We start from the raw sequence: 24,230 nt of genomic DNA, 5'->3' as shown, positions 1-24,230 counted from the left end.
CCTGCCCTGCTTGACAGGCCAGGCTGCCTACATCTTGAAACAATCCAAAAATCATGGTCTCCTTCCCTAACGACATCGCTTGGGAATGCAGCCTCAACCACAAAGCCTTCAGCTGCTGCACAGCCTCAGATTCCTGCTGAGTCCACAGTCACCTCTCTCACCTACAGCCCCACTGGGGAAGCAACAGGCAAGGCAGCTGGAAGCACAATGCAGTGCTCCACATCCCCAGCCCTGTGGGAGATCCATGCTTTCATCCACCCCAAACTGCCCACATCCAGGCATGCCCAGCACGCAGCTCCTGGGCACCAGCTCCTCCAAAATAAAAGAGCTCTGGACAAAGGACAGAAAGGGAGAAGGAGAGGATCCATTTCACATCATACACAAGAGTTTACCAATCTCTGAGACACCACAGGATATGAGTAATCCCAAAGCTGCTTGCAACCAAACCAGGAACTAAAAGCATGGGAATGGGATTCAAGAGAGGGCTTTGTGCAAGTATAAGGTTTCCTGGCTTGGAAAGCAAGCCCAGCACTGTGGTGCTTCTGCAGCTTGTAGCCCAGCCCCACTCTCCAGCCAGGCCCCAGGAGCATTATTCTGCAGACTTGCTTCCAAGAGCACTTCAGCAAAATTCACCCTGGGTCAGCTCAGCCAGATGTGCAAGCCAATTTCTCTAATGCTCTGCACCTGGAACAGCAGTTTAGAGGAGCTGCAATTTGTCTCCAGTGCCCAGAACAGCAAAGCCCACAGCACCCAAACTGCATCCATCCTTTCTCCCCAAAAGGGAACCATCCTCTTCCTCCCTCTTCCCTGCCAGCAGGATGCCTTGGACCTACCCCAGCTATGGAGGGGAAAAACCTGGCTTAGAGGAAACAAAACTAAGACCCAGAAGTACCAGGATGTGATGGAAGCAGCCAGCTGCAAAAACTGGCCCAGCCAGCTGTTCTGGCAGAGGACATGACTGGCCAGCATCTGTTTGGCCTCTCAAAGCAGAGTGGACCTCACATGCTCCCATGCCAGAGCAAGGAGCTCACAGCTGTCCCAGCTCCACCATGGAGCCAGCTCTTCCTGGGGCTGCACAACGAGGGTGCAAGTCTCAGACCTGAGTAAGGAGCAGAATGCATTTACACCACCAGCTCAGCACTGAAGGAGAAAGAGTGTAACACATTGCTAAACATTTATTCCCCGTCCATCTTCATCCATGGTTAGCAAAGATGCCGTGTTCCCTGGGAAGGCACTGCTGCAGCACACAGCTGGGAAGCCTGATCCCCATGGCTCCCCAAACCTGCAGGGCCCTTTGCAGCACCACAGGACCACAGCAGATCACTAAGGGACGGCCCTGGGCCCCTTGCAGCAACCACACAGTGCACTTTCCTGCAGAAAGGAGTCCAGGGACACAGCTGGGAGAGAGCAAGCTGACCTGGTCAGAGATGCCCTAGTCTCCACCACTAACTTTAGGTAAACAGCAGGAGTAGCCTAAACCTAACCCCAGGCTGCAGCACTTCAGATTCAGACTGAAAGACCAGGATTAAGAGACCTTTTCACCACTTTTTAACTCAGCTGCCAACTCTGGATGTGTCAGCTAGTTAACAGCCCTCAGCAAAGCAAGGTGGCAGTGACAGCTTTTAGCCCTCTCAGAATCCATTCTCAATACATGACCACCCCACCATAACCACACTGTGAGCTTGATGCTTCTGCCCCTGCCCCTGCTCAGACCACTGAAGAAACAAAGCCTCTGCAATTTGTCCAGCAGCAATACAGGCTATTGCTCTTTGATGAGAAACCACAAGGGAAAGGAGGATTTGGATAAGCTAATGCGCTCACTCTTACCGGGGGCCGCACTCGCTCCCAGCTCTGTAAACCTGCAACGAGGCAAGGCAGACACAGGCAGAGCTGCCATTGCATCCCTCAGCAGCATGTTTAGCTGCTGCTAACCCCAAGCAAAACCAACAAACCAGAACCACAGCTTGGAGGCTGACTTGGCTGCCTGCAAGCCCAGGGGGAGAGCTAGGGGCCACGAGAAAGAGAGTCCCCAAAGGAAAAAGAGCAGAAGAGACTAAGAAGCTCACACTCAGGTCCCATGTCCCAAACACAGGACTAATTTATCACCTGTTCTCTGAGAAAGACATTGGGCCACAGCAGAAGTGTGGTGTCAAAGGCAACCATAGGCACATTTTCAGAAAAGACCATGACCTGTGCTCCATCCCAAGGCCACAAAAAGCAAAACAGAGATGGTGTTAGGGCTTGGGGTCCTGGCCTCTCACAGGTTTCAATATCACACTCCCAGAAAGCAATATCGAACAGGTCTTGTCTTTAGGAGCAACTTAAACGTCATTGTCTGCAGGCAGCAATTCCTTCAGTTGCCAGGTCCTTGGGAATGGCTCCAGCACTTAGGCTTTGCTTTTAGTCACTCTTGGATCAAAGAGCAGCAAACTGTGTTCAAGCCCTGGCATGCTTCCAAAGGCTGGGCAATGAAATCACTGAGCTAGAGCATCCTGAGCTTGCTGGTCCAGAGGACTCGACAAGCCCTCTGTCAGAACAAGGCTCCACTGCCTGCAGGCAGGTTTAACTCCTCATGTGCTGTGTGTGCACTGCTCAGCAGCAGCTCAGCCCATGCAGGCTTGGCAGCACTTCCTACAAGGGAGAAACACTCAAGACACTGAAGTGCTGCTAATGCTCAGGAATGCAACTCTCCCCTGACAGCCTTTTCTTCCTGCTGCAGCCAGCACAGCTTGAACAGCCCCTCTGCCCACATGGAACCTAGGACACAATGGCCTTGACATTATCTCTCCTGCTCTCCCCTCATCCCCATCCACAATTGTCATCCTAAGCTATTAGCAGGACTTTGCTTGCCTGCAGTGCCTGGGCTCCTTCCAACCCAGCCTTCACTGCAAACAGCCACATCTCCAGAGCAGCAAGCCAGCCCTCTCCAGACCTGGAGAGCCACAAAGAGCAGCAGGCAGTAAAACCACTCACCTGGCCTCCTGTCCTGTCCTCTCTGCCACCACTGGATCAGCCAAGCACTTCGTACTTTGATCCCATCTTCTGCTCCCCATCCTCTGCAGCCCACAGGACACCGACTGCCACAGAGCAAGCAAAGCACACCAGCATCTGCTCTTTGTCCCTGCGAGGCTCTCAGAGAGCAGAGGGCCCCATACAGACCTCCCATTCATGTCTCCAGCAAGCCATGTGTTTCCTGGCACAGCTTATTATGAACATGCTCGTATAAAAGCAGATTTTTGGCATGCCAGAACAGGGAACGACACATGGGTCAGCTTTTCCTCCCCTCCTGGTCACAAGCACAGAGCCAGCAGGCTCACTTGCACCAGCTGAAACCATAGAAGCAAGCAAGGAAAATCATGAATGCTCAGTAAACGCTAGCAACCCCCCCTGCCTCCTGGGCTGGCCCCTACAGCCACAAAAAGCAGCTGCTGGGAGCATGCCTGCTCCACACACAGCCTCTTCCACTGCTTAGCAGATACTGCAGGAACAGCAGCCAAGCCAAACACCCAGAGATATTTGCATCTCCAAATTATTTCCAGCCAGTGTGTTCCTCCATGCCAGAGGTTCCAGTTGAGAAAGCCTCTCAGATGGGTAGACTTGCAATAACCCACCAGGCCAGATGGAAATGGTTTGATTCAGGCAAGGAGCTCTGAACACAGCAAGCAGCACAACATCTGGAAAGTCTTTGGGCACTCATCATATAAGGTTTTTAAAACGACATATTTTCCCACTCCAGTTAAAGTAAAATCAAAAACTCACTCTGCACCCAGGAAAGCAATCATGGGCACAAAGCAGCACTTCCAAGAAATGCTCTGCTAGACTGGCTTTGGCTTCATGAGGTAGGAGAAACTGGACCAGTACTTAGGAGCTGCAGCTCATACTGTGGTGGATCTGGATGATTTGGAACTTGGGAAAACATCATCTATTTGCCCCTACGATTGTATCACACAGCTGGATCCACCAGCTCTGCTGTGAGAGTGTGGGTCTGCTCAGATGGCCACTGAACCTCTGCCTCTGTGGCAGTTCCCTCCAGATTTGCAAGAGACATGATGCCTGCACACCACCGCTGAGCTCACTCCAGGTGGCCCACAGCACCTCTCTCTACTGCTTTCTGTGTGGAGCACAACCAAGCAAACATTAAGAAACTAATTCTGCCCTTCAAACATAGCTTTAGAATTGGAAAAAAACCACACCAAAACCAAAACAAACCCCAACCAAACCCAAAAAAACACCACCAAAACCAAAAAACAAAACAAAAAACAAACAAACAAAAAGGATAAAGCAGCATCCACTTAGCACAATTTCCACTAGCTTCCCAAAAACTGTTCAGAGAGGCTGCAAGCTGTGGGGTATCCCTACCCTTCCAGGCCCAGGATCTCACATATGGGAACAGCCAAGCCCAGTTTCTGAGCAGTTATCAGAAGAAACTAGAACAAAGCCACTGGTGTTTGAATACTGAATCAATTGCTGGAGCAAATGCTAAGGCAGCACTGCCAGTGATGTGCTGGGGTACAGCTGGGACCTGGGAAGAGCTCACTGCCACACACAGCAGGGCAGCCTCTGCTGCACACAGCCCCATTCCAAGGCAGGCAGGTACTGCTCACAGATGTGTTGCAGCAGAAAAGGCCATTAGAACTGACAAAAAGGCTCAGCTCAAGGACACTGAGCCCAGGAAACCAGCTGCAGACCCTTGACAGCTGTCAGCACGTGTCAGGATAGCGAGGCTACCCTGGCACTGACCTCACTCACTTGCCCAGTTCAAACTAGTCTGGGGCTTCCCTGCCTCTGTTCCTCATGCTGCCCTTCCTAATTCCCCAGTCCAGACCCTCTGAACCCCAGTTCTCTCCCCAGCCACACATCCCACAGGCTTGCTTCCAGGACCAAGACCATCCCAAGCTCAGTTTCCTAACTCTGCCATAGGAGCTCCCTGCTTCATTTTTACACCAGCAGTGAGCAGAGACTGCCTTCCTGTGTGCCCAAAGCCAGGCAGCAGCCAATCCAAAGCAGCAGAATGCCATGATACCCTCTGAAAGCAGGGACAGGTAGGTGGGGAGTAAGGGAAGAACTAGGTGCTACTCTGGCAATGAACAAGAACAGCAAACAAGTGCTACTCTGCAGCCACAGAGCAATGGGAGTATTTCGGGAGGTTCCTACTCATTCCCAAGCCAAGCACAGCTGCTGTAAACCAACACCCCACTGCAGGCTGACCTGATCTTGTGGGACAGACAGCATGTTGCACAGTTTGTCCCCTAGGCTGTGAGATTTGCTAGTGGTCCTTATGGAGAACATGTCTGGGCTGAACTGAGAGCTGAGCTCTGCGCCACAGTTTCTCCCAACATTTCAGCACCTCGCTCAAACACAAAAAAGCTGGAGCAAGACAGAGAGCTCCCCGTGGTAGCCAAGCTCCTTGGCTCCCTGAAACTGCTGGGGCTGCTGAACCAGAACAACTGGACTTGGAGCTGCAGGAGCTGCCCGTCTGCCCTGGGAGCACATTGACACTGCTCTGAGCCATGCTCTGCTGCACCTGTGCTCCTGGCACCTGCTGCAAGAGGGGGCACGGGCATCTCCACAGGACACTGCACCAGGGAAAGAATGCCATTCTTTCAGGACACTGTGTGGTCCCAGGCCCCTAAGTCCAGATACCCTGAGCAGCCAGCACAGAGAACCAGCCCAAGCCATGAGTGCAGCACTGCGGTGGAGCTGGGAAAGGGCAGACACAGCAGCCAGATCACCACTTCTCCTGCACAAACACTCAGGGCACAGCTGGTGCTGGCAGCACCACTCAGCCCCTGGAACTTGGGGAAAGTGGAAAAGGAAGCTTTGGCTGAGTAAGTGGGCCCATGCCTGCTTGCTGGGCATCATAGAGAGTGGTGGTCATGGGACTCCCAGGTCAACATCTTTGGAGCAGATAAAGAGACAGAGGAACAAGTGAGACAGGAGGCTTCAAGCCCAACACAGGAGCTGGGAATCCTGCTGGCTCAATGAAACCATCTTCAGTGGGGCATCAGCCAAGGGTTCCTGAGCAGACACTGCCAGCTGCACTGCCAAGCCCCAGTGAGAAACACAAATGTTTCAAAGGCGACTCAGCACCACTGACAGACTTGCTGCACCCACCGGTCTTGCCAACCAACTCTGCCAGGCTTGCTCTGAGCCCTTGAGCAATTCCCTGCTTCCCTCATAAACACCTGATGTTTGCTGCTGGCAGGAGGCACAGTGATCTGAAGGCTAAGCTCTCTGGCCAGCACAGCAGAGGCACTGCACTTTTCTCCCACTAAAGGAAAGACAGTAGAAAGATGCCAAGTGGAACCAGGATGAGCCACATGCTTCCCCCACTATTTAAGCATGGGCCATGTGAGAATGAAAATGTCTTTACTAAGCAAAACTGCTGTTGGCAGAGGAGAGCCCAGGCAGTGTTGAACAGGCAGGAGGGTCCTGCCAGCCAGGAAGAGCTGTGACAAGGCTGCCTCATCACTCCTTGCCCCGGGGCTGGAGGCAAGGCCCAGTGGCAGTGAGGGTCTGTGTGGCTGAGAGCTCATCCCACGGCAGCTGGGGCCAGCATCTCCAGGTGTTACACCAGCTCTTGCCAATCCATCTTCACATCCTTGCACTCAGGCTGAGGGCCAAAGGCTGATGTTGTTCCTGCCATCCCAAGTCCAGCCAAGAGGGATTCCCCCATAAGAACACTGTGTGTGTGTGTGTGTGTATGTGTGTGTGTGTGTGTGGATGGACCGCCTGGCCAGGGCTCTGTGTTATTCCCGTTCCAGCTGAAACACCGTTCCAGACGCCGGGAAAAACCAGAAGAAGCTCCATAAAAAACTGTCTGGCACTTCCCTGCAGCAAACAGGAGCCCCAGCCAGCTGCTCCAGAGAATGGAAGCTCAGGCTGTAAAGACAAAAGGACGTGGGGGTGGGAAGAGGCCAGGGCAAGGGAAGCAGAGCAAAGAGGAGCAGCATGCATGAGGCCTGCAAGCAAACACACCACTGGAGACAGAGCTGCTGCTCAGAGCCAGCTCCTCTCCACGCAGCGAGGTCACCAAGGCTGCACTGGGCAGGGAGCACTCCTGCCAGCAAGCCCTCCTTGCCCTCCCAGCACTGTTTGCTGGAGAACAAAGCTTATTTGCCACTCAAAGTGCCTGAGTGAGCTGTTTCTCCGTGTGCTGACACCAAACCCACTGGAAGGAAGAAAACATCTCCAGTACCACCCAAATCTGTGCTTCCCTTTGGGTATGCTTGTCTGGACATCTTGCAAATCTTGCTTGCTCAGGGGGCCAAGTGAGAGGGTTACAGCATTACCCAGCACACCCCAAGACATGGCTCACCAGCAAACTCCACAAACACCCTGAGAGCTACAGAGCAGAGCCAGCAGCTGTAGGAGCAACGAAGGGACAGAAGTTGCAGGCGAAAATTCCCATCTACACTACTGTAAATACCCTCTCCATTTTCCTGACAGCTCCACGTTTACACCATCAGCATGGACCTCAAGCCCACCCATAAGCAACTTGCTGGTCCCAAACAAGACTCTGCGAGCTGGGGACAAAGGGACAGCTGCACTTCTGAGCCTTGCGTGCAGGGAAACAGACAGGGAGCTTATTTATATCCCAAGCTCTGCTCTAGGATAAATATTTTAAATCTCTCTCCAGGTCATGTCAGTATATTTACAGCTAAGTTTCCCTTAGTTATATGCCTGTAAAGACTCAGATGGATTTGCCATGAAGATCCAGCTGGCCAAGCTTTCCAGACAGCTTACAGCTCATGGGAGAAATGGTTCATCCAATGCCATAGTCTTGAAAATGACACCCATGCTCTGGCAACTGCTGCAGGGATTCAGCTGCGTACTCCTTCCTGCTGCTGCCTCTGTATAGCTCACCCACAAGCATGCACCCAGCCACTCTGCCTTCCCAGGAACAAGGAGAAGTCATGGAGGCTGGGAAATGCCACCAGACAACACTACATCAAGGCAATCCTACTGCTGGGCTCCCCACAGAGCACAGCTGCATTGTGGGTCTTGCTCAAGGCAAATCTCTGGAGCACTCTGCTTCACCATTTGGTTCACCAAAGGTAAAAACCTGCTTGTTTTTACCTTTGAAGTGCCCAGGAGAGGCAATCACTTTTTCTAGCAGCCACCATAGTGCTGCAAATTAAAAACTGTTGTGAAAAGGCACTGAGGAGACACCTGAAATAGGCCTCACTCCATTACCTGCATTGGTGCCTCTTTTATTTATATGGGCTCTGCAAGGTTGGGTCTTGACCTCTGGCTGCCTCTGAAGCTTCAGGAGGATGGACTGGGCTTCCTGCTGGATTCATGGGATTTCTGTGCCAACCCTCACGAGTGTTTCAGGAACACTTGCACATAAACACTCCCTGCTGTGCACTGCACGTCCATTTTACATCTGTGTGGCACTGGCTTCTTTCTGGCTATAAAGCACCATCCACAACTCCCCATAGCTGCCTCCAGCTATGCCCTACAGGTCTGCAGATTTATCCTAGATCCTCCTCTCTCCATTGCTAGAAAGCTGAAGATCAGCCCCATTTCACAATCATAACTTATGATTGTGCAGGGAAGCACTGTTGTCCATGACTTACCTCCTGGGAAAACATCACCAGGGAGGCTGGACCTGCAGTATCACCTCTGAAAGCAGAGGGCACAGAAAAGAACAGTTCCTTGTTTATTTTCATTAAAGCCATTTATGAATCTATATTAAAAGCCACAAAAATAGGAAAGCAGATGGAGAAGCTAATACTGCTTCTGCTCATGCAATATTAATTAAGAGGTAGCTTCTCTATGAGACATTGCTACATTATCTCAGCTAAAAATGGAAAAAAGTCCCTGAGTGGGAAGACTGTGCAGCAGGGCACTTTCTGGAATATTTTACTAATCAATACCTAGGCAGAATGTTTGCTACAGATAAATCTAATGCAAAGCCCCCATGTCAAATTAAAGAAAAGCTTGGCTATGACAGTCTCACTGAGGCAGAAATTCATACTAACCAGATCTCCTTGAAATGTAAGTGCTTTTCTCTGTTGCAGCAGAAAAGCTGATTTCCAATACATCTGGAGAACAAATAGCTCTTACTGGACAGTCACAAAACCACCAGTACAAAGAGTACCTGGACACCCTAAGCAACCAAATGCCAAGGAAGCGCATAACCAGGTCCTGGAGAGCACAAAGCTGTGCTGAGATACCTGCAGCTCCCTGGCTGCTCAGTGTGGCCACTCAGCAACCCAGGTGTAATGGATTGCTCCATCAAACCCATGGCAGGCCTATGTCTGCAGGAATGCATCTCCAGCCAGTGAGAGGCAGGCCAAAATCCCAGCAAGGCCACAGAAACTAAACATGATGGTGAAGGATGCCCAGGATGACAGTCTTTTGTTATTTCCTTGCCAAAATGTTAACCATTCAGATTAATGTTTTCTGCTTCAGGCCACATGGCTTTGAGACTTTTCTTCAGCTGAGTGGAAGAATCCATATCCAGAAAGTCTCATGATTTCTAAGGACCACCTGAACATCTCAGCAGCCCTGCCCCAGCTCTGCTCTGATTTCTCATCACCTGCTGTGAACTGGAGGCTCACGGAGACAAAGGCAATCTCAAGATGGCAGGAAGAAGCCACAGCCACACCTGGGAAAACAGCAGTGCCCAGAGGCAGGCACTGGAGAGAAACCAAGCAACAGCAAAGTCTGAGAAGGGGGCGTGCGGCATGCCATGGCAGGTCTGGATACAGAAGAGGAATCAGGAAGAGGTGGAGATAGGAGGCACAACTGGAAAAGAAACAGTTGCACTTGAGCCAGGAAAAGGCAGCAAGACAGAGACAGGACAGAGGCAGGAGGGTCAGTGCTGGCGAGGGCCCAACAAGTAGCTCTTACACATTGGAAAGCTGCAAGCGCACACACAACATGCAGGGAGAGCCAGCAGGAGTTAACTCAGAAGAGGAAAAAAAAATCAGATGTGTTGCCTTTGCTGCTCAGCTTTTGCTTGGAATATGGTGGACAAAGAACTGCTTGACCCTAGCTGGAGGAAAGAATGATCACAGAACAAGACCTCGCTGCCACAGAAGGAGTCTCAACCCAGGCACTGGCCAGTCTCATAGCTCCTGCCAGGTGCTCAGATGTGTGCCAGGTTCACAGTGTTTACAGTGGGCCATATGGATGCATAGAAAGAAAGAACATCAAGTAACTCATGAGAAGCTTTGGGGTTTTTTTGTCCAAGACAATTTGTACAATTCTTGCAACTGCTGAAAGAGACTTTTGATGTCGGTCCCTCTGCAAAGGCAACTGCATATCTTGACCTCAGCAGCACAAACCTATCTATGCTCCCATGAATAGTTAAGGAGAACTGGATGCACTGCCCTTTGTGGCATCCTACAAGACTGCCTGGCTTTATTTATTCTATCTTGTCTCGTCTTTGCTAGGAAAGACAAAATCCATAATCTTTTCTCCAGTTAGTGCTTCCCAGCAATCCAGGCACTGCCAGTGACCTCAAGAGACCCAGCAGCATGGAGCAGCTCTGTGCCACGGGAGTGCCAGGCTGCCCCAGCAGATCCAGGGCACACACCAAGGCACGCTGCAATGGAGCAATAAAGGCACTTGCAAGCAGCAGCTTGTCCTGCCCTTAACCATTTGGACAGCCACTGTATGGTTTGAATCAAAGGCTTCCTTTGTGCTCCCAAAGAAGCCAATGAGCAACTGCAAGGAGGAGAGCATTTATAGCAGGTCTTAAGCAATACCGTGCCTATCTTGTGCCAAGATCACTCTCAGTAAGGACAGCCCCCCAGAGCTGCCCAGAGGCACAAGAGCCTCCCCTCTGCAGCCAGAGTGGGACTTGGCCTCCACATGCCATGGCTCTGGGGACAGACCCATCGGGCTTTCTTCCCTAGTGACAGAGGACAGAGCCAACCTGCCGGTCTGCCCTAATTGACAGAAGGAGTGCGCAGTCTTGATTGCTCTTCAGAGTGGCCTGAGCTGCATCAAAATGTAAAATCCTGCTGCTGGGGCAAATTTCATTTCACAACAGCATCACAGGAGAGGAAGTTACAAAGCCTTGTGTCTTAGAGCTACAAACATCTTGGGCATTAGCACCCAGGTCTAAGCACAGCGCCCACGGACACTGCTGTCTTACAGGACAGAAGTCACCTAGGAGCTGAACACAGGTCAACCAGGGGCTGAAATACAAAGAGCCTTGTCATCCTCACTCACTTAAACCCCAGCCCCCTTCCGCACCGGGTCCCAGCACAGACTTCCCAGCAATGACAACCCTACGTCATTGCTTTCTCCCAGCACACAACACCTTGTTTTCCAGAGAAGGAAGGTTCATGCCCTGAAATCAAATGTGTCACACCACCTTCCAGACAGGAATCTGCTCGTATCAGTTTTCTTCATTCATCATCCCGCACAATACGACCATCAATCCAAGCCATCCCAACCTCCCAGAGGTGCAGACCACCTGACAGTGGTGAATTCAATTCGTGCACGCTCAGGGGCCCTGTGCATGCTCCAGTTCACAGGTGCCAAAATCCCTGCTTGCTCCATTCAAGTCAGACAATTTGACAAGGAGGAGACACGCCATTGGTATCCCGTTGGCAAGCACCATCTCACAGGAGGAATCATCACCTAAAACCAGCCATGCCTCTTCTCCTGGCACATAACCTGTGCACACCCCCGTGCAGGGAGACAGGCATTCACAAGTGCTCCTCACTGCTCATCCCAAATTCTGCAGTTGGACACGGACAGTTTTCAGTCTGCTCTTGGAGGCACCTGAACACCTCAGCATTCATCTGTTCACTACCAGCAGAAATATCTTAATTACAACACGGGCCTTGCCTGGATGGCACTTACAATTTTTAAGGATTAGCATGCATTCTCAAAAGAGGCCCTTGCAGAACAATTTCAGAAGGTCAAAATCAGAGAATAGAGGATGGATTCTTGAAAGCTGATCAAATAAAAGGAGCAGCCCCAGGCAGTAACAGACTGTAAAGAGTATCAAAATAGCGCCCACCCATCAACTTTCCCAAGCTGCTAAGACAAGCAAGCTTGGGAAAAGTCAGAGCTGAGCAGGCACACCGAAACTGCTCATCCCAGGCACACAGATCAGGCTTTCAGAAACTTGCAAACCACTCTGAAGTGCCCCCCCCCTTGCCACTCTCTGTGCTGATCAGACACTGTGTATTAGTCATCTCTCAAAGCAGAGGTAAGCACTCTATTCTGTGACCAGACAGAGACTGCTTCCCTGAGAAAGACAAGGCTTAAGTTAAGACTAGAAGTACTGTACAGGTCAGCCTTTTAAGCTCAGGAAAAACATTTCTGTATTAAGTTTAAAAAAAGAGCTGGCAAGAGTGAGAAACTGAGCCGAAGCAGCAGTCAATGAAAAGCACATGCATTGCAGACCTGGCTGCCAACACAAATTGATGCTTTGAAACAAAGACCACTAGTGTTTTGGCTTGAAGGTCTTCCACAGCTACTCATCAAGAGCTGCACAGATTAAAAGGAGATCCAGGTAAACACAGAACAGTGCTTACTGCCAACTATTTCCCTGGAACAAAGGAATGACCAGAAATGGAGTCCTTGCCTTGACTGGGTGGCATGGGTTCATCCTCACTGTGTTGTCCTGTGCCAAATAAGGCAGAGGCAATAGGAAATGCTGGACAAACCTATTAAGCCTCTATTTAAGCAGCACCTGGATCCAGAGGCTGAACCTGGAGAGCTGCAGTTGCTTAAAACACTGAATATACCTCCAACCTCAAGAGCTGACAGGAGCTTCACTACAATTAGCCTTCACTCTTCTTCACCCTCTTCCAGAAGAGACCCTGAACAACTGTTCTTCGTGTTCCTCCCTCCCTGAGATTACAGACACCTGTGTGCCTCCTGCAAAGCAAGATTCTGGTCTAGCTCCCAAACCAACCTACATGCACATGCCTTGCAAGCCTCTTTTCCTTCCTGCTTGCATAGTGATATATTCAGAAGGCACAGGAAGACTGAAACAGGAGATGGTCTTCTCCACAAAGATGATCCTTCCTTCAGTCTGGTCCTTTTTTAGACACACCAGCTGTCCACTCCAAACCAAATGGCAAAGTCAGCAGTTCCCATTGCACTGCAAAGGTGGATTTGCTGGTCCTGTGTGACTTCAGAGGTGACCTGACACTGTTCCTTCCTCTAACACCCAACAGCAGTGCAGGAAAGCAGCCACTGTGATAGGCACGACAAAGGAGAAAGCTGACATCTCATCAACACATCACAGCAGATCCTGACAGGGTCTGGTAGGATGAAGGAGGTGGAAGCGCAGGACTCTGAACACACATCCTCCAGAATCAAACACACATCCTCCAGAATCAAAAATCTGTGTTCTTGCTTCCATATGCTGTGGTTCAGCAGTGTCAGCATTAGGAAGCAAGCAAAAAAGTTTCTAGAAGACTCCAGCGCCCCTCACCTTACTAGCAACTCCCTCTGACTCCCTCTGAACAGCCTCCCTAAAACCAGAGCCCAGCGTTTCTGAACTGCTGAAAGCTCATATGGATATCAGGAGAAACATGAACCATGTGCAGAGCCTCCAAACCATGACAAAGGCCAGGGAATGGCCACCGCTCTAGCAGCAGCCACATGAAAAGCCTGAAAACGTACAGCATTCCCACCCCTTCCTCATCAAGTCTCCCCCAGAGAACAAATCCTTCTGTGTCCAGCAGTGTGATTGCTTTTTTTCAGGCAAGGCAGCACACAAGGTATGCCACAGGCACAGCACAGCCCTTTAACCCCTCTGTGCAATACAACATCTGCTCTTCCAACAGACTCAAAGTATTTTTAAGTAGCTCTGGGATGCCAGAGCTCCCAATATCTTCCAGACAAGGAGCAAGACATGGAATCAGGCCACCCACTTTGGCACCTCTGCCATGTTGAAACACACTGAGCCCAGGAAACAACATGTTACCAACTGTCAAATTATCATTTCTCCATCTCTCTTCCTCCTCTTCTCACAGACACAGTTGATTTCTATAAAGGAAGAAGACACTACAGTTGCCCTTCTCCCACCTCAGACACTACCAGCTTTCTGCAGCAGGTACTGCCATGCCAAAGGTAGGGCTGCCTCTTTCCCTTACACAGCAAAATCCACTGTGCTGGTTCACAGCCTTTGCAAACCCCACCAAACGCAAAGCTAACACCCTGTGCACCTTAAACCTCATCAAGAAGAATATTCCTGTGCGTCTGCCAAGCATCATGCTAGTGTCACTGCCCTCCAAAGAGCTGCCTGTCCCAGCCCCTGAGACCGACACTGTACGTTAGGAGAATGAGAACTGTTCCTTGGGGTCTGGACAAACAATTGCATGTCCTCCAATCTCAGGGGAATTTCCCTCCAAACACCACAGCGGCAACTGCCTTCACAAAGAGCACGTTTGTACCCAGGTCTGTCCACTTCTAAATAAGCATTTGTTCCAAGTTCCCAAATATCGAAAGCAGTGGAAACACCCACTGCTAATGTGAAATATTTTGCATTCCAGGCCTGAGAGGTATGCTTGAAAATGTTCAGAGAGGAAAGAGTGTTTATTCACTGGGAAGAGGTGTACTAGGTCCTGCTATTTACTTTAGTCCACGTGTGCTTGCTGGAATATAGCTTTGATCTCTGCAACTTAAATAGCACATGAATTGAAATGAACGCAAGAAAAATATTAGTGTAAAGATCCTCTAGTAAATACCTGTAACCAGACCCCACAGCCTTCAGATCTTTTTGAAGTGCCTTATCACAGCCAAACTAGCCCTTATGTTCTTGTCCATTGCCTCAAGGTGAGGCTCTTCTCTTCCTACCCTTTCCTACCTTCTTCCCTCCATTCCCTTTGGGCTCCATGGCCTTTAGAGGAAGTGCAACCTGCCTTCTCTGCCTATCTGCTTGGATGCAGCATAAACCAGCCTTGGGCCAAACAGGGTGAGACCTACCATCTGAGCTATTAGCAGATGTGAGCTGCCATCCCCCCACCTCCCTTGAACAAGAGGGATTCAGCAGACTGGGAGGAAACACGCTCCCAATCAGCAAGAACATGCATCACCCAGCACGCAACTAAACACAGGTGCTTGCTGCAGTTTACACATCTGCCCATCTGCCTTTAGAAGATGGTCTCATTCCAGGTCAATTAAGAGCTCAGAACACATCTTTAAGGAATCGTTAAACACGACAGCCCCCTGACCAGTGCCAGTTCCCAATGGCTCTGGAGCCCACTGTGCAGACAAAGAAGTGCCTATGGCCATGACCACGGAGTTGCCATGCCTTTGAAGTTGCTGCCACTTGGAGGTTCCAGCCTGCCCAGAGCACTGTCTGAACACAGCCAAGTCCCAAGGGGGATCAGATCATTCCTGTTTTCATGAATTTTCTTCTTTAAGATCAGGCTTGCTAGGAAGCATGAGAAAAGCACTGCCATACAGAAACACACAGCTCAACACAGGACATGGAGGCATTTCCAGAACAAAATAGACCTTTTGGTTTTGGTGTTTTTGGTTTTTTTTTTTTCCTTTAAAGGAAAGTTGACTCAGCAAATATTTCCTCTGCTAGCATTTCAACCACATGTTCCAGCAGAAGTCAGCACACATCTGGCATGCTGCAGTGCCACGGCCAGAAAGATCACAGCTTCACTGAACAATGAAGTGGAGGAAGAGGGAGCAGTCCAGGCACCAAACAGTTCTGGAACACATACATGGCAAAGACCTCGTCAGCCATGGATACTCCACACCTTCCAGGTCTTTCTCCAGTGCTCTTTCCAAACACCATCCACAGGCAGAGAGACAATGCCCTGCAGCCTACAAAACTTACCACCAGGCTGCAAAAGCTAGACATCAAACCGCACTTTTTGGCTATACTGATGGTGCCTAAGATTTTTTGCAGTGTCTGTGAGCTGGACAGCTGCATGTTGCCCCCAGTGCTGTAGGATGTGATCCTGCTCAGCAAGAGAAACAAGGGGGAGCATACGTGATTGAAGCAGTACAGAAATTCCAGCAACTGCAGAGTGGCAGGAAAGGCAGCACACAGTCCTCACAGGCAGGTTTGCACATCCCAGCTGCCAGTGGTGGCCTCCTGGCACTCAACTTCAAACCAGAGCCCAGGTTAAGCACGCACTCCCCCGCCAGAAACAGCCTTCCCAGAAGGCTGCCAAGGCGGATGGCAATCACGGTGCTAATCAGCTAAGTAAGTGCTGCTTTTCGTGCTTATCAGCTGTAAATTGGACAATACTTGCCTCCTGGCAGCAGGGCTCAGCCACGGCTCCAGATATGGACGGCAGCAGCGCTGCAGATATCTTTCTCTCAGAGGCAATATTCCACCCAGGTGCTAAGCCAATATTGCTTTTGATTTTTATAGCAGAAACTGCTACGCAAACTCTACAACTGTGCACGTTGAGACAGAAGGGACTGCAAACAGCTACTGCCAGGGCTCCTAAGTGAAGAAACAAGGTGATGTGGCATGGGGCAGCCGTGGGACCCTTCAAAGCCGGGCTGGAAGACAGCTCACAGCCCCTGTGGCTTTCACTCAAGCATAGCCAAGACCTCGGGTTCCTCAGACAAGGAAAACGGTGCTAGGAGGCCAGTGGGGAGAAACACCACGGAGCGGAGCGAGAGAAGGCGAGTTGAACACTGTGAAAAGCAGCAGCCAGAAAAACCAAGGGGCCGCGGAGCTCGGGACGGGCAGGAGGGTGGCACGGCGGGCGGGGCAGAGGGCGCTTCCAGATGCGCTCAGCAAGGGACAAAACCCCTCCGCGGCCGAGAGGTCCATCTCCATGGGTGGCAACTCACCGCGCGCCCTGTTTTTCCTCCGGGTTCTGATCTGACCAGAATTCACAGGAAAAACCACGCACTGCTCCGCGCAGCCTTCCCGGTGTCAGCCCTGCCCACGGGGCCGGAGGGGCGCAGGTCGGAGCCAAGGGGTCTCCGGGAGCCCACCCCGGTGCGCGCTGCTCTGGGGGCGCCTGTTCGCCGTCTCCCAGACGGCAAATGTCTGGCGTATTTGCATCCCTGTGGATGTCGGCATGACGCTCCCCGTTCGGAGCGGGCGAGCCGGCGCACGCCGGGGAAGGAGAGCCGGGCGAGGCGCCCCGGCGGCTCCCGCAGCCCAGCGGGGCTGCGCGGGGCGGGGGCGCGGCCGGCCGGGGGGAACAGATGGGGCCGCACGCAGCCCCCGCTCCGCGCCCGACTCCGGCGGGACGAGCGGGCCCCATCGCCCCGGGCTCACGGGAAGCCGGGGGGGGCGCGGACCGCCGGAGCTTGGCCCCGGACACGGCGGCACGACCGAGGCCGGCCGTGGACCCCCGCCCGCCGGCCCCAGCGCGGCCCAGCCGTGGACTCGAGGGGAGGCGCGAAGCTCCGCCGCCCCCGCCCCGCCGCCGGGACCCGCGTCCCCTGCGCGGGGGAGGCTGCGGTGGCTGTCCCGGCCCGCACTCACCCAGCACCAGCAGCGCCCGCACCGCCGCCATCCTCCGCACCGCCGCCATCCTTTCCCCGCGCCGGTCAGCGTGCCCGCCGGACCCCAGCCATGCCGCCGCCGCCCCGCCCGCCGCCGCCGGGAGGGGTTCCGGAGGAGGGGCGGTCACCGGAAACCGGGCGGGGTCGGCAGGAGTGGGGTACCCCAGGCAGCGCCCGGCTCGGCCCCCCGTGCCTCCGTCGCGGTGCTCGAAGCTCAGGGCTCGCTGGCGCCATCCCCCGCAGAGCCCCGCCGGCACGGGGCGCGGGGAGGGTCCCGCCGAGCTCCTGCGAACCCCCCCGGCTCCTGCCAGCGCCCCCGGAGTGCCCCGAGCAGCGAGGAGGCGACGCAGCTCCCCTGCCGCCCAGGGCTCCTTGTAGCCGGGTGTTTGTTAAACTGATGGCAGAAGATCCCGGTCTGTACCGCTGTGACAGACCCTGTGAAGGTACCGAGGAGCCAGGAGCTTTGCACCCTGCTATAGGCAGAGGGCTGGACACACAGTCCCAATGCACAGCACGCTGGCTGCTCCTCTGCAGGACCCAGCTGAGGCACAGCAGCAAAGAGCTGGTCGGGCCATCTTGATGGCACAGACTGGAGCCTCTCTGCCCGATCCAGTGCCTCTGGTTGGAACCTGCTCCAGCCCTGCACCACCGGCTTTGGCAGTTGTCACCCTGAACACCAGCTTTCCAGCCGGTTTGTTCAGCCTCCAAAATACTGGTTTTAGTACTGTGTGAAAGACTCGCCATCAGACATGGCCCTGAGCACTGCTGGATCCATCACAGAGGATGCTGGAGCCTTTAGTCAGCAAAACCTGTGGTACAGGATTGGAGTGTGCTTGCTGCCCTGTGTGGCAGCGCCAGCCTGGTGCTGCATCAGAAGCCCCCACCATTACCACGTCCTGGGAGACCACAGAGCTGCTCTCACAGGGCATGCAGCTGTGGAACTTGGCCAGTAACCACAAACCAGTCCCCTCTCACAGGAAAGCCACCACCTCTTGCCACCAAAAGCTGTTCTGGTTTTGGATGGGGACCAAGCAGCCTCAGAGGAAGTGGTAGCCTATTCAACACCCTCTAGAAAGGAAGTTTTACTTCCACCTGCAAGCTCAGGGCAAGCAAAGCAGCTGATAAGAGAAAGGGTCTCTGTCCCACACATACTGGCAGACTTTGCTCTCCCAGTGATACTGAGCCACCCAACCCCAGCTTCAGGGAATTGCTTCTCTTTCCCCAGGTGGGAAGGTGAGCTAAGCACTGCTGATCCATTCTCTGAAGAGCACTTGCCACATTAGCCCTCAGTGCTGCAGGCTCTGACTGCATCTCCTGGCTTCATTATTGTCTTTAGTGCTCCAGGAACAAGAACTGTATCACAAGGTCTTCAGGAAACCACAGTCTGTCCTTGCTGTGCTCACCCAGACTCTGCCTCAACCTCCCTTGCAGAAAAGGGTGTATCATGCTCAGCCCCACTCTCCCCATACCTACAGGCTGGGCATCCAGGCTCCCCACAGCCAGAAGGCAAGCCAGCCTGGAGAGGACAGTAAGCAGCACCTGACTGGAGAAAGGAGTGGCAGAAAACAACTGTGCTGCCAGGCAGTGAGACCACAGAGAGGGCCAGGCCTTCCAGCCATTCCTACCCCCTAGCTGCAGCATAGGGACAAAGGGCCAGAGCTGGAGTTTGAGCAACAGTGGCAGGCAGCAAGGCATACAGCACAAGAAAACTCATTAGGAACTGTGTCAGAAGTAGTTAAAAGTCTCTCCACACCAAGCCTGTTAAGCACATCTCTGCAGGAGTGCACCAGTTTCTGCAGCCAACCAGCATGATGTGCAGTTGCATTTGAATTCTCACCCCAAAAGATCAGGTGCCCATATGGAGTACAGCCACAGTTCCAACTTCTGCACCAGGGAAAAATGAGGCAGACACCATCCAGCAGACAAACCACCTTACCTGCAGGGGAGTGTGCCCACAGTTCTTGCAGCAGCAACAGAAGCAGCCTGTGCAGTAATGCAGAGGGTATGCTTGGCTGAACCTAGAAGCTGTAACCTGGGCTAATTAGAGCCACAGCTTTGCAGCCTGGAGCATCTCCAGGGAGGAGACACCAAGGCTCTTCCCAAGCCAACCCAGCTGCCCTCCATCCCCACCATCAGTAGCTGCAGTGGTTTGAGCTGGGTTTATTTACTGTTGGCACTGCCAGCTTCCCCCAGGAAAGCATGGCATGATGGTATTCATGGATGTGAATCACTAATTGACGCACAACACAACACACAGTGGTGCTGCTCCTGCTGCTCTCTGGACCTACCCCTCTCAGCTCACAGCAGGTCTGCAAAATAGCACCCACAAGAGATGGACAAAGGCTGCCAGCGCCCTAGTCCTGGCTGAGGAATGGTGAGCCAGGGAGGCACCCAACAGTCCAAAGAGAATCACTCAGCAGGAAACATTCAGGATTCGCACCTGAATTGAAGCCCTTTTCCCCTTTCAACCCAACTGTCTCTGTAGCAGCATTTCAGAGGCTCTGTTAGGACAGTCAGCCATTCTCACAGGAAGCAGGCCAAAGGCCACACTGAGCCCCACATATTGTACACAATCATTCGCCTTCTAAACACCATCACCTTGTGATGCTGTCCACCACTGGACCCACTAGCCTCCCTGGCACAGCTCTGCAAGCCCAGTGCAGGTCAGGCTAGCACATCACACAAGCCCACACGGTTACTGCCTTAATGAGCCCCCACCACGTGCTTCCCATCAAGAGCTTGCTCTAGAGGCCATCTTTGGTGCCAGCTCCAGACTCGGCTGTGGGAACAGGTGAAGCACAGAGCAGGCAGGATTTCCCCTGGCAGGACCCTTGCAGGGCAGGCTGGAAACCCACCCCAGAGTCTCTTAGTCTCTCCTTGTGTGGGTGAATAGTGGGTGGGTTTGTGCTCCGTCTCCTTTGGGTCAGAACTGCCATCTACACCGGGTCCAGTCTCATGCTGGCTTGCGGTGTCTCACTCGGCCCGGCAGATGAACCAGATCTCGTTGCGGCGCTGAGGGACGCTGGGATTTTCGTAAGAAGCCACGATGTAGGTTCCCTGCAGCACCATGTCTGTGGAGCCCAAGAGCTCCCAGAAGAGACTGATCTCCCGCAGAATTGTCTCCTCAGTGGTCATCCCATAGAAAACCCTGCAGCAAAGGGAACAGCATAAGCAACAAAGCCTGCACATTCACACAGCCAGAGCTCCCATCCCTCTGCCTAACGAACCACTGCAGCCATGCAGGGAGTTTGTACATCTCTGCTGAGCTGAGAAAACACCTCTGATGCTGGGGTCACCTGGTTATAACTCGGAGCGGTGCCCTCTCAATGATGTGGATTTCAGGGTCCGTGGGAACAGGGGGGTTTTCCTGGAACACTCCTGGGAGATAATAGGCAGTTAGGACCTCACGCTCCAGCTCAGTCCCCTCCTTGGTCAGGTGGATTTCGTTGAGCACTGGGACTGTCATGCCCAGATGGCAACCTGGAAAGAGGTAGGCAGGCAGTGAGACAGGTGTGTTAGCAGCAGCAGCAGCAGAGCAGCCCTCCTCCCCACTCCAGATGGACAGTGGCAAAGCCCTTCCCTGTGTGCAGTCTGCCAGCCCCTCCAGCCCCTGCCTGCACACACCTACAGAGTTCTCTTTGCAGATGTAGCGCATGAGCTTCATGAAGCTCATGGAGATGCTCTGCTCATACATGGGCTCCCCCATGGTGACACAGGCCCACTTCCCAGCTGGGTACCGCCGCTCCTCGTAGGCCGCTTCTTCGCACTGAAACAGGCCAGACAAGCCAAGTCAGAGCCGAGCACACTGACAACACTGCAGCAGCTGGGTGGAAAACCAACACTGACAGGCAAGAAGCGGGGAGACATGAGCCTGCCAAAAGGAGAGCCCCTGCTAGGCAGTGGTTGGCAGAACAGGACAAAGAAGGTGAGGGGAACTGGCATCACACCTCAGACAAGGATACTTATGAGCACTGGGCAAAGGTCAGCAGAAGTCAGCAAAAGGAAAGGCACAGACAAGGGACAGGGTGCAAGGGGGTCTGGAGGCTCCTGGCATGCACAAGGAATGCAGCACATCCTCAGCAAGGGGCACAGGACTTTCAGTTCCTCTTCGGTCCGGCCTACTCACAAGGATGTTCCTGATTCCAGGCACCCAAAGGCCTCCAGTAAGGCTGATGTTGTTCTCAGATGCAGTGCCTTTTCCCCGGAGCACTGCATGCACAGAGGATAACAGAAACATCCCTACCCATTAGAAGGGAAAATCTGGCAGAAGAGCTCTAGCACCCAGAAAAGTTGCAAAGACTGGAATAAAACTCCTCAGATCCTTCTCCCATACTAAGAAGTGACAGGAGGGAGACATGAACCCAGCTGTGGAATTTTGTGCCATCTCTATTTCCAACTCAGAATGTCCAGCATTCTGGACAAACCTGACACAGAAGCAGGGGCAAGGGGAATGGGGAAATTGCATTTGGGTATGTTCATAGGTAAGCTCATGGCATGCCTGTGACCACAGGTAACCTAAACAGGCACTGGGAAATTGTAGCCAGCACCTGTCCTCTCAGCTTGTTCCTCATCCAGATCAGAGTGGTCACAAGACAACCTTGTCCCACGGAGCTCAAGGCATCTTCCCAAACTTCTTGTTTCCATAGCTGTGCCAGCAGTGATGGAGTGAGGAAACTGTGACAACAGCAGGGTGCAGCCTCCCTGGGCCTCCACCCAAATCAGTTGTCTACCTTGAAAGCCAAACCAAAGGCAGAAGGACGGCAGCAGGCCTGCTTGTGTGCATCAGTGGGATGCCAGTAAGAAGAGCGCCCCAAAACACTGTGGGCATTCACCCTCTAGCTGGGGCCATGCCTGCCATTGTCCCACCAAGCAAAGCAGAGCAGAACAAGAGCATTTTCCAAGCAAGGAAATCACCAATCCTTCTACTCTATCTGCAACTCTCATCTGCCATACCACCTGCAATAAACAAATCAACCCAGTGAAGTCACAGCATCTGGCTGTGCCACAGCCTGGTCCTTCCACTAAACACCACCACTCTGGATGACATTTGTCCAGAAGAAATACGGAAGATGCTTCATGCAGATGCAGTAGCAACAGGTCCCTGCAATGTGAGCTGGGGAACTGAGCCCTGACTGAGCTGGGGCCTGAGTGCTGACAGGGCACAATGCTGTAGGTGCCATAATAATTCACTTGCCTCCAAGAGGATGAGGGCTTGTAGCACCAATAGCTCAGGATAGCTCACCTACTGATCTGCCTGAGCCTGGCAAATGTGTCCCTAAGAGCCCCAGCTCCAAAGTCCCCTCAGCGCTGATGTAAGGCAGTGGCTCTTCTCACTCAGCCTCACACTCCAAGAATCCTCCTCAGGCACAGATGGGATGCCAACAACAACAAAAGCTCTTCAGTTCCCACCAAGTCTTGGGGCCCCATTCCTGCCTGGGACTGACACAGGAGGAGAAAAGGCCAAATTAAGTCCCTGGGACACAGAACAAGGAAAGAGGGAGTGTGGTGAAGCCCCAGTTCCAAGCTGCACAAGCCACATGCTCAGACATGTTTTACAGGGAGTGCTGGATCTCAGCCCAGAAGAAATTGGTTAACCACTTCTCATACAGAGGACAATTGACAGATGTCTTCTTGGTAGAAAGCCCAGCTAAGCCTGCAGAGACATAAGAACCAGTCTGACAAGCAGTTATTTCTCAAAGCACAGAAGCACCCTTATGTGCAAGAGATGAAAGTAAATGTGCAAAATAACCAGCACAAAGAGAAGATCTTCAAGCAAAATATACCATGTTTGGATTGGTGGGTGAGACAAATAACTACACATACTCTCATGTGACAGCCAGGGTCACAGACACATCTTGTGCCAGCTGAATTCTCCAGCTCAACCAGCCAACGTAACCAGCACAAACGCAAAGCCAGCAGGACTTAGAGCTATGCAACAAGGTGTTTGGAGAACGGCAGGGAGCAGGCTCTGAACTGAAAGTTCACTTTCTTAGATGCGCCCACCCCAGCAAGAGGACAGGCTGGTAAAGGAGGGAGCTGGAAGTCAGAAGACCAGAGAAAGCAGCACGACTTGTCCAATTTTATCCTAAAGGCCGGGAAGCTGAGCATTGCCATTACTCTACACAGGAGGAGGTGCAGGAGCGGCAGAATACTGCACCGATCCAGAGGTGCCATCCCGGCCGCGGCGCCGCAGGAGCCCCGGCGAGGCCGGTGTGTGCCTGCCGACACGAGGCTCCTTCCCTGCCAGGAACAGGCTCTTCCAAAGGCCCGGACGGGCGGCAGCACCCGAGGCAGCCCCACCGCGGGCGGGCAGCGGGGGAGAAGCCGGGTGAGAGTCGGGCCTCACCTTCCCGTGCTCCGAGAGGGACACGTAGGGCACGGGCTCGCGAGCGTGCCTGTGCCGGGCCATCTGCGCGATCGGGCCTGCCATGTCTGCAAGGCAAAGCACACGAGAGACGAGGCTCGCCCCGGCCGCAGCGCAGGAGTCCCGGTCCGTGCCATCGCAGCCCCGGCAGGCTCGGCGCTCACCTGGGGGCAGGCTCACTCTGTGCGTGCTGGCCACGGCCTCCCAGTGGGCGAACAGCCGTCCCTCCCCCTCCTGGTCGTCCTCGCTGCCGCTGCCATCCCCCTCGGCGGCCGCGGGCTCCTCGCCCAGCTGCTCCAAGTCCTCCAGCGTGATCCGCGCCATCGCGTCCGCCGGGCGCGGAACGGTGCCCGCCCCGGGGCGGCACAGCACAGCCCAGCCCAGCCCCGCGCGGCGGAGAGCGCCCCCTGCCGCTCCGGCGGACCGCGCGGCGCTGTCCCCCGGC

The 24,230-nt window shown here is 53.2% G+C and overlaps 2 protein-coding genes across 4 annotated transcripts in view; both read right to left on the bottom strand.

The window, feature by feature from the left end:
- The window catches only part of PTK7 (protein tyrosine kinase 7 (inactive)), a 34,882-nt gene extending 17,300 nt beyond the window's left edge, over positions 1-17,582 (bottom strand). Inside the window, exon 1 of one of the 2 annotated variants that reach the window (XM_030268917.4) lies at positions 17,402-17,582. In XM_030268917.4, coding sequence (XP_030124777.2) covers positions 17,402-17,450 — 49 coding nt within the window. In that variant the 5' untranslated portion in view covers positions 17,451-17,582. The remainder of the gene's footprint in view (positions 1-17,401) is intronic. The other variant, XM_030268918.4, reaches the window with a different exon arrangement.
- Positions 17,583-19,565: 1,983 nt separating this feature from the next.
- LOC100221933 (heme-binding protein 1) lies at positions 19,566-24,173 on the bottom strand. Of its 2 annotated transcripts, XM_030268930.4 has the most exons (5): positions 23,950-24,173; positions 23,768-23,853; positions 21,046-21,187; positions 20,718-20,901; positions 19,566-20,569 (listed from the first exon to the last, which is right to left on the bottom strand). In XM_030268930.4, the coding sequence occupies exons 1-5, from the start codon at positions 24,107-24,109 to the stop codon at positions 20,395-20,397; spliced, it is 747 nt and encodes a 248-aa protein (XP_030124790.2). In that variant the 5' UTR covers positions 24,110-24,173; the 3' UTR covers positions 19,566-20,394. The 2 variants fall into 2 exon arrangements, with proteins under 2 accessions (XP_030124790.2, XP_072783568.1); XM_072927467.1 differs by lacking the exons at positions 23,768-23,853; positions 23,950-24,173 and adding an exon at positions 21,548-23,757.
- Positions 24,174-24,230: the final 57 nt, after the last annotated feature.

This window comes from Taeniopygia guttata, chromosome 3 (genome assembly GCF_048771995.1).
Source record: "Taeniopygia guttata chromosome 3, bTaeGut7.mat, whole genome shotgun sequence".
Taxonomy (NCBI): Eukaryota; Metazoa; Chordata; class Aves; order Passeriformes; family Estrildidae; genus Taeniopygia; species Taeniopygia guttata.
This window is presented reverse-complemented; position numbering and strand designations above follow the sequence as displayed.

Coding starts and splice junctions, on each gene's coding strand:
- LOC100221933 (XM_030268930.4), bottom strand. CDS start 24,109: ATGGCGCGGATCACGCTGGAGGACTTGGAGCAGCTGGGCGAGGAGCCC. Junction 23,854..23,949: donor CAGAGTGAGCCTGCCCCCAG/GTGAGCGCCGAG, acceptor TTTGCCTTGCAG/ACATGGCAGGCCCGATCGCG. Junction 20,902..21,045: donor CTGCAAAGAGAACTCTGTAG/GTGTGTGCAGGC, acceptor ACCTCTTTCCAG/GTTGCCATCTGGGCATGACA.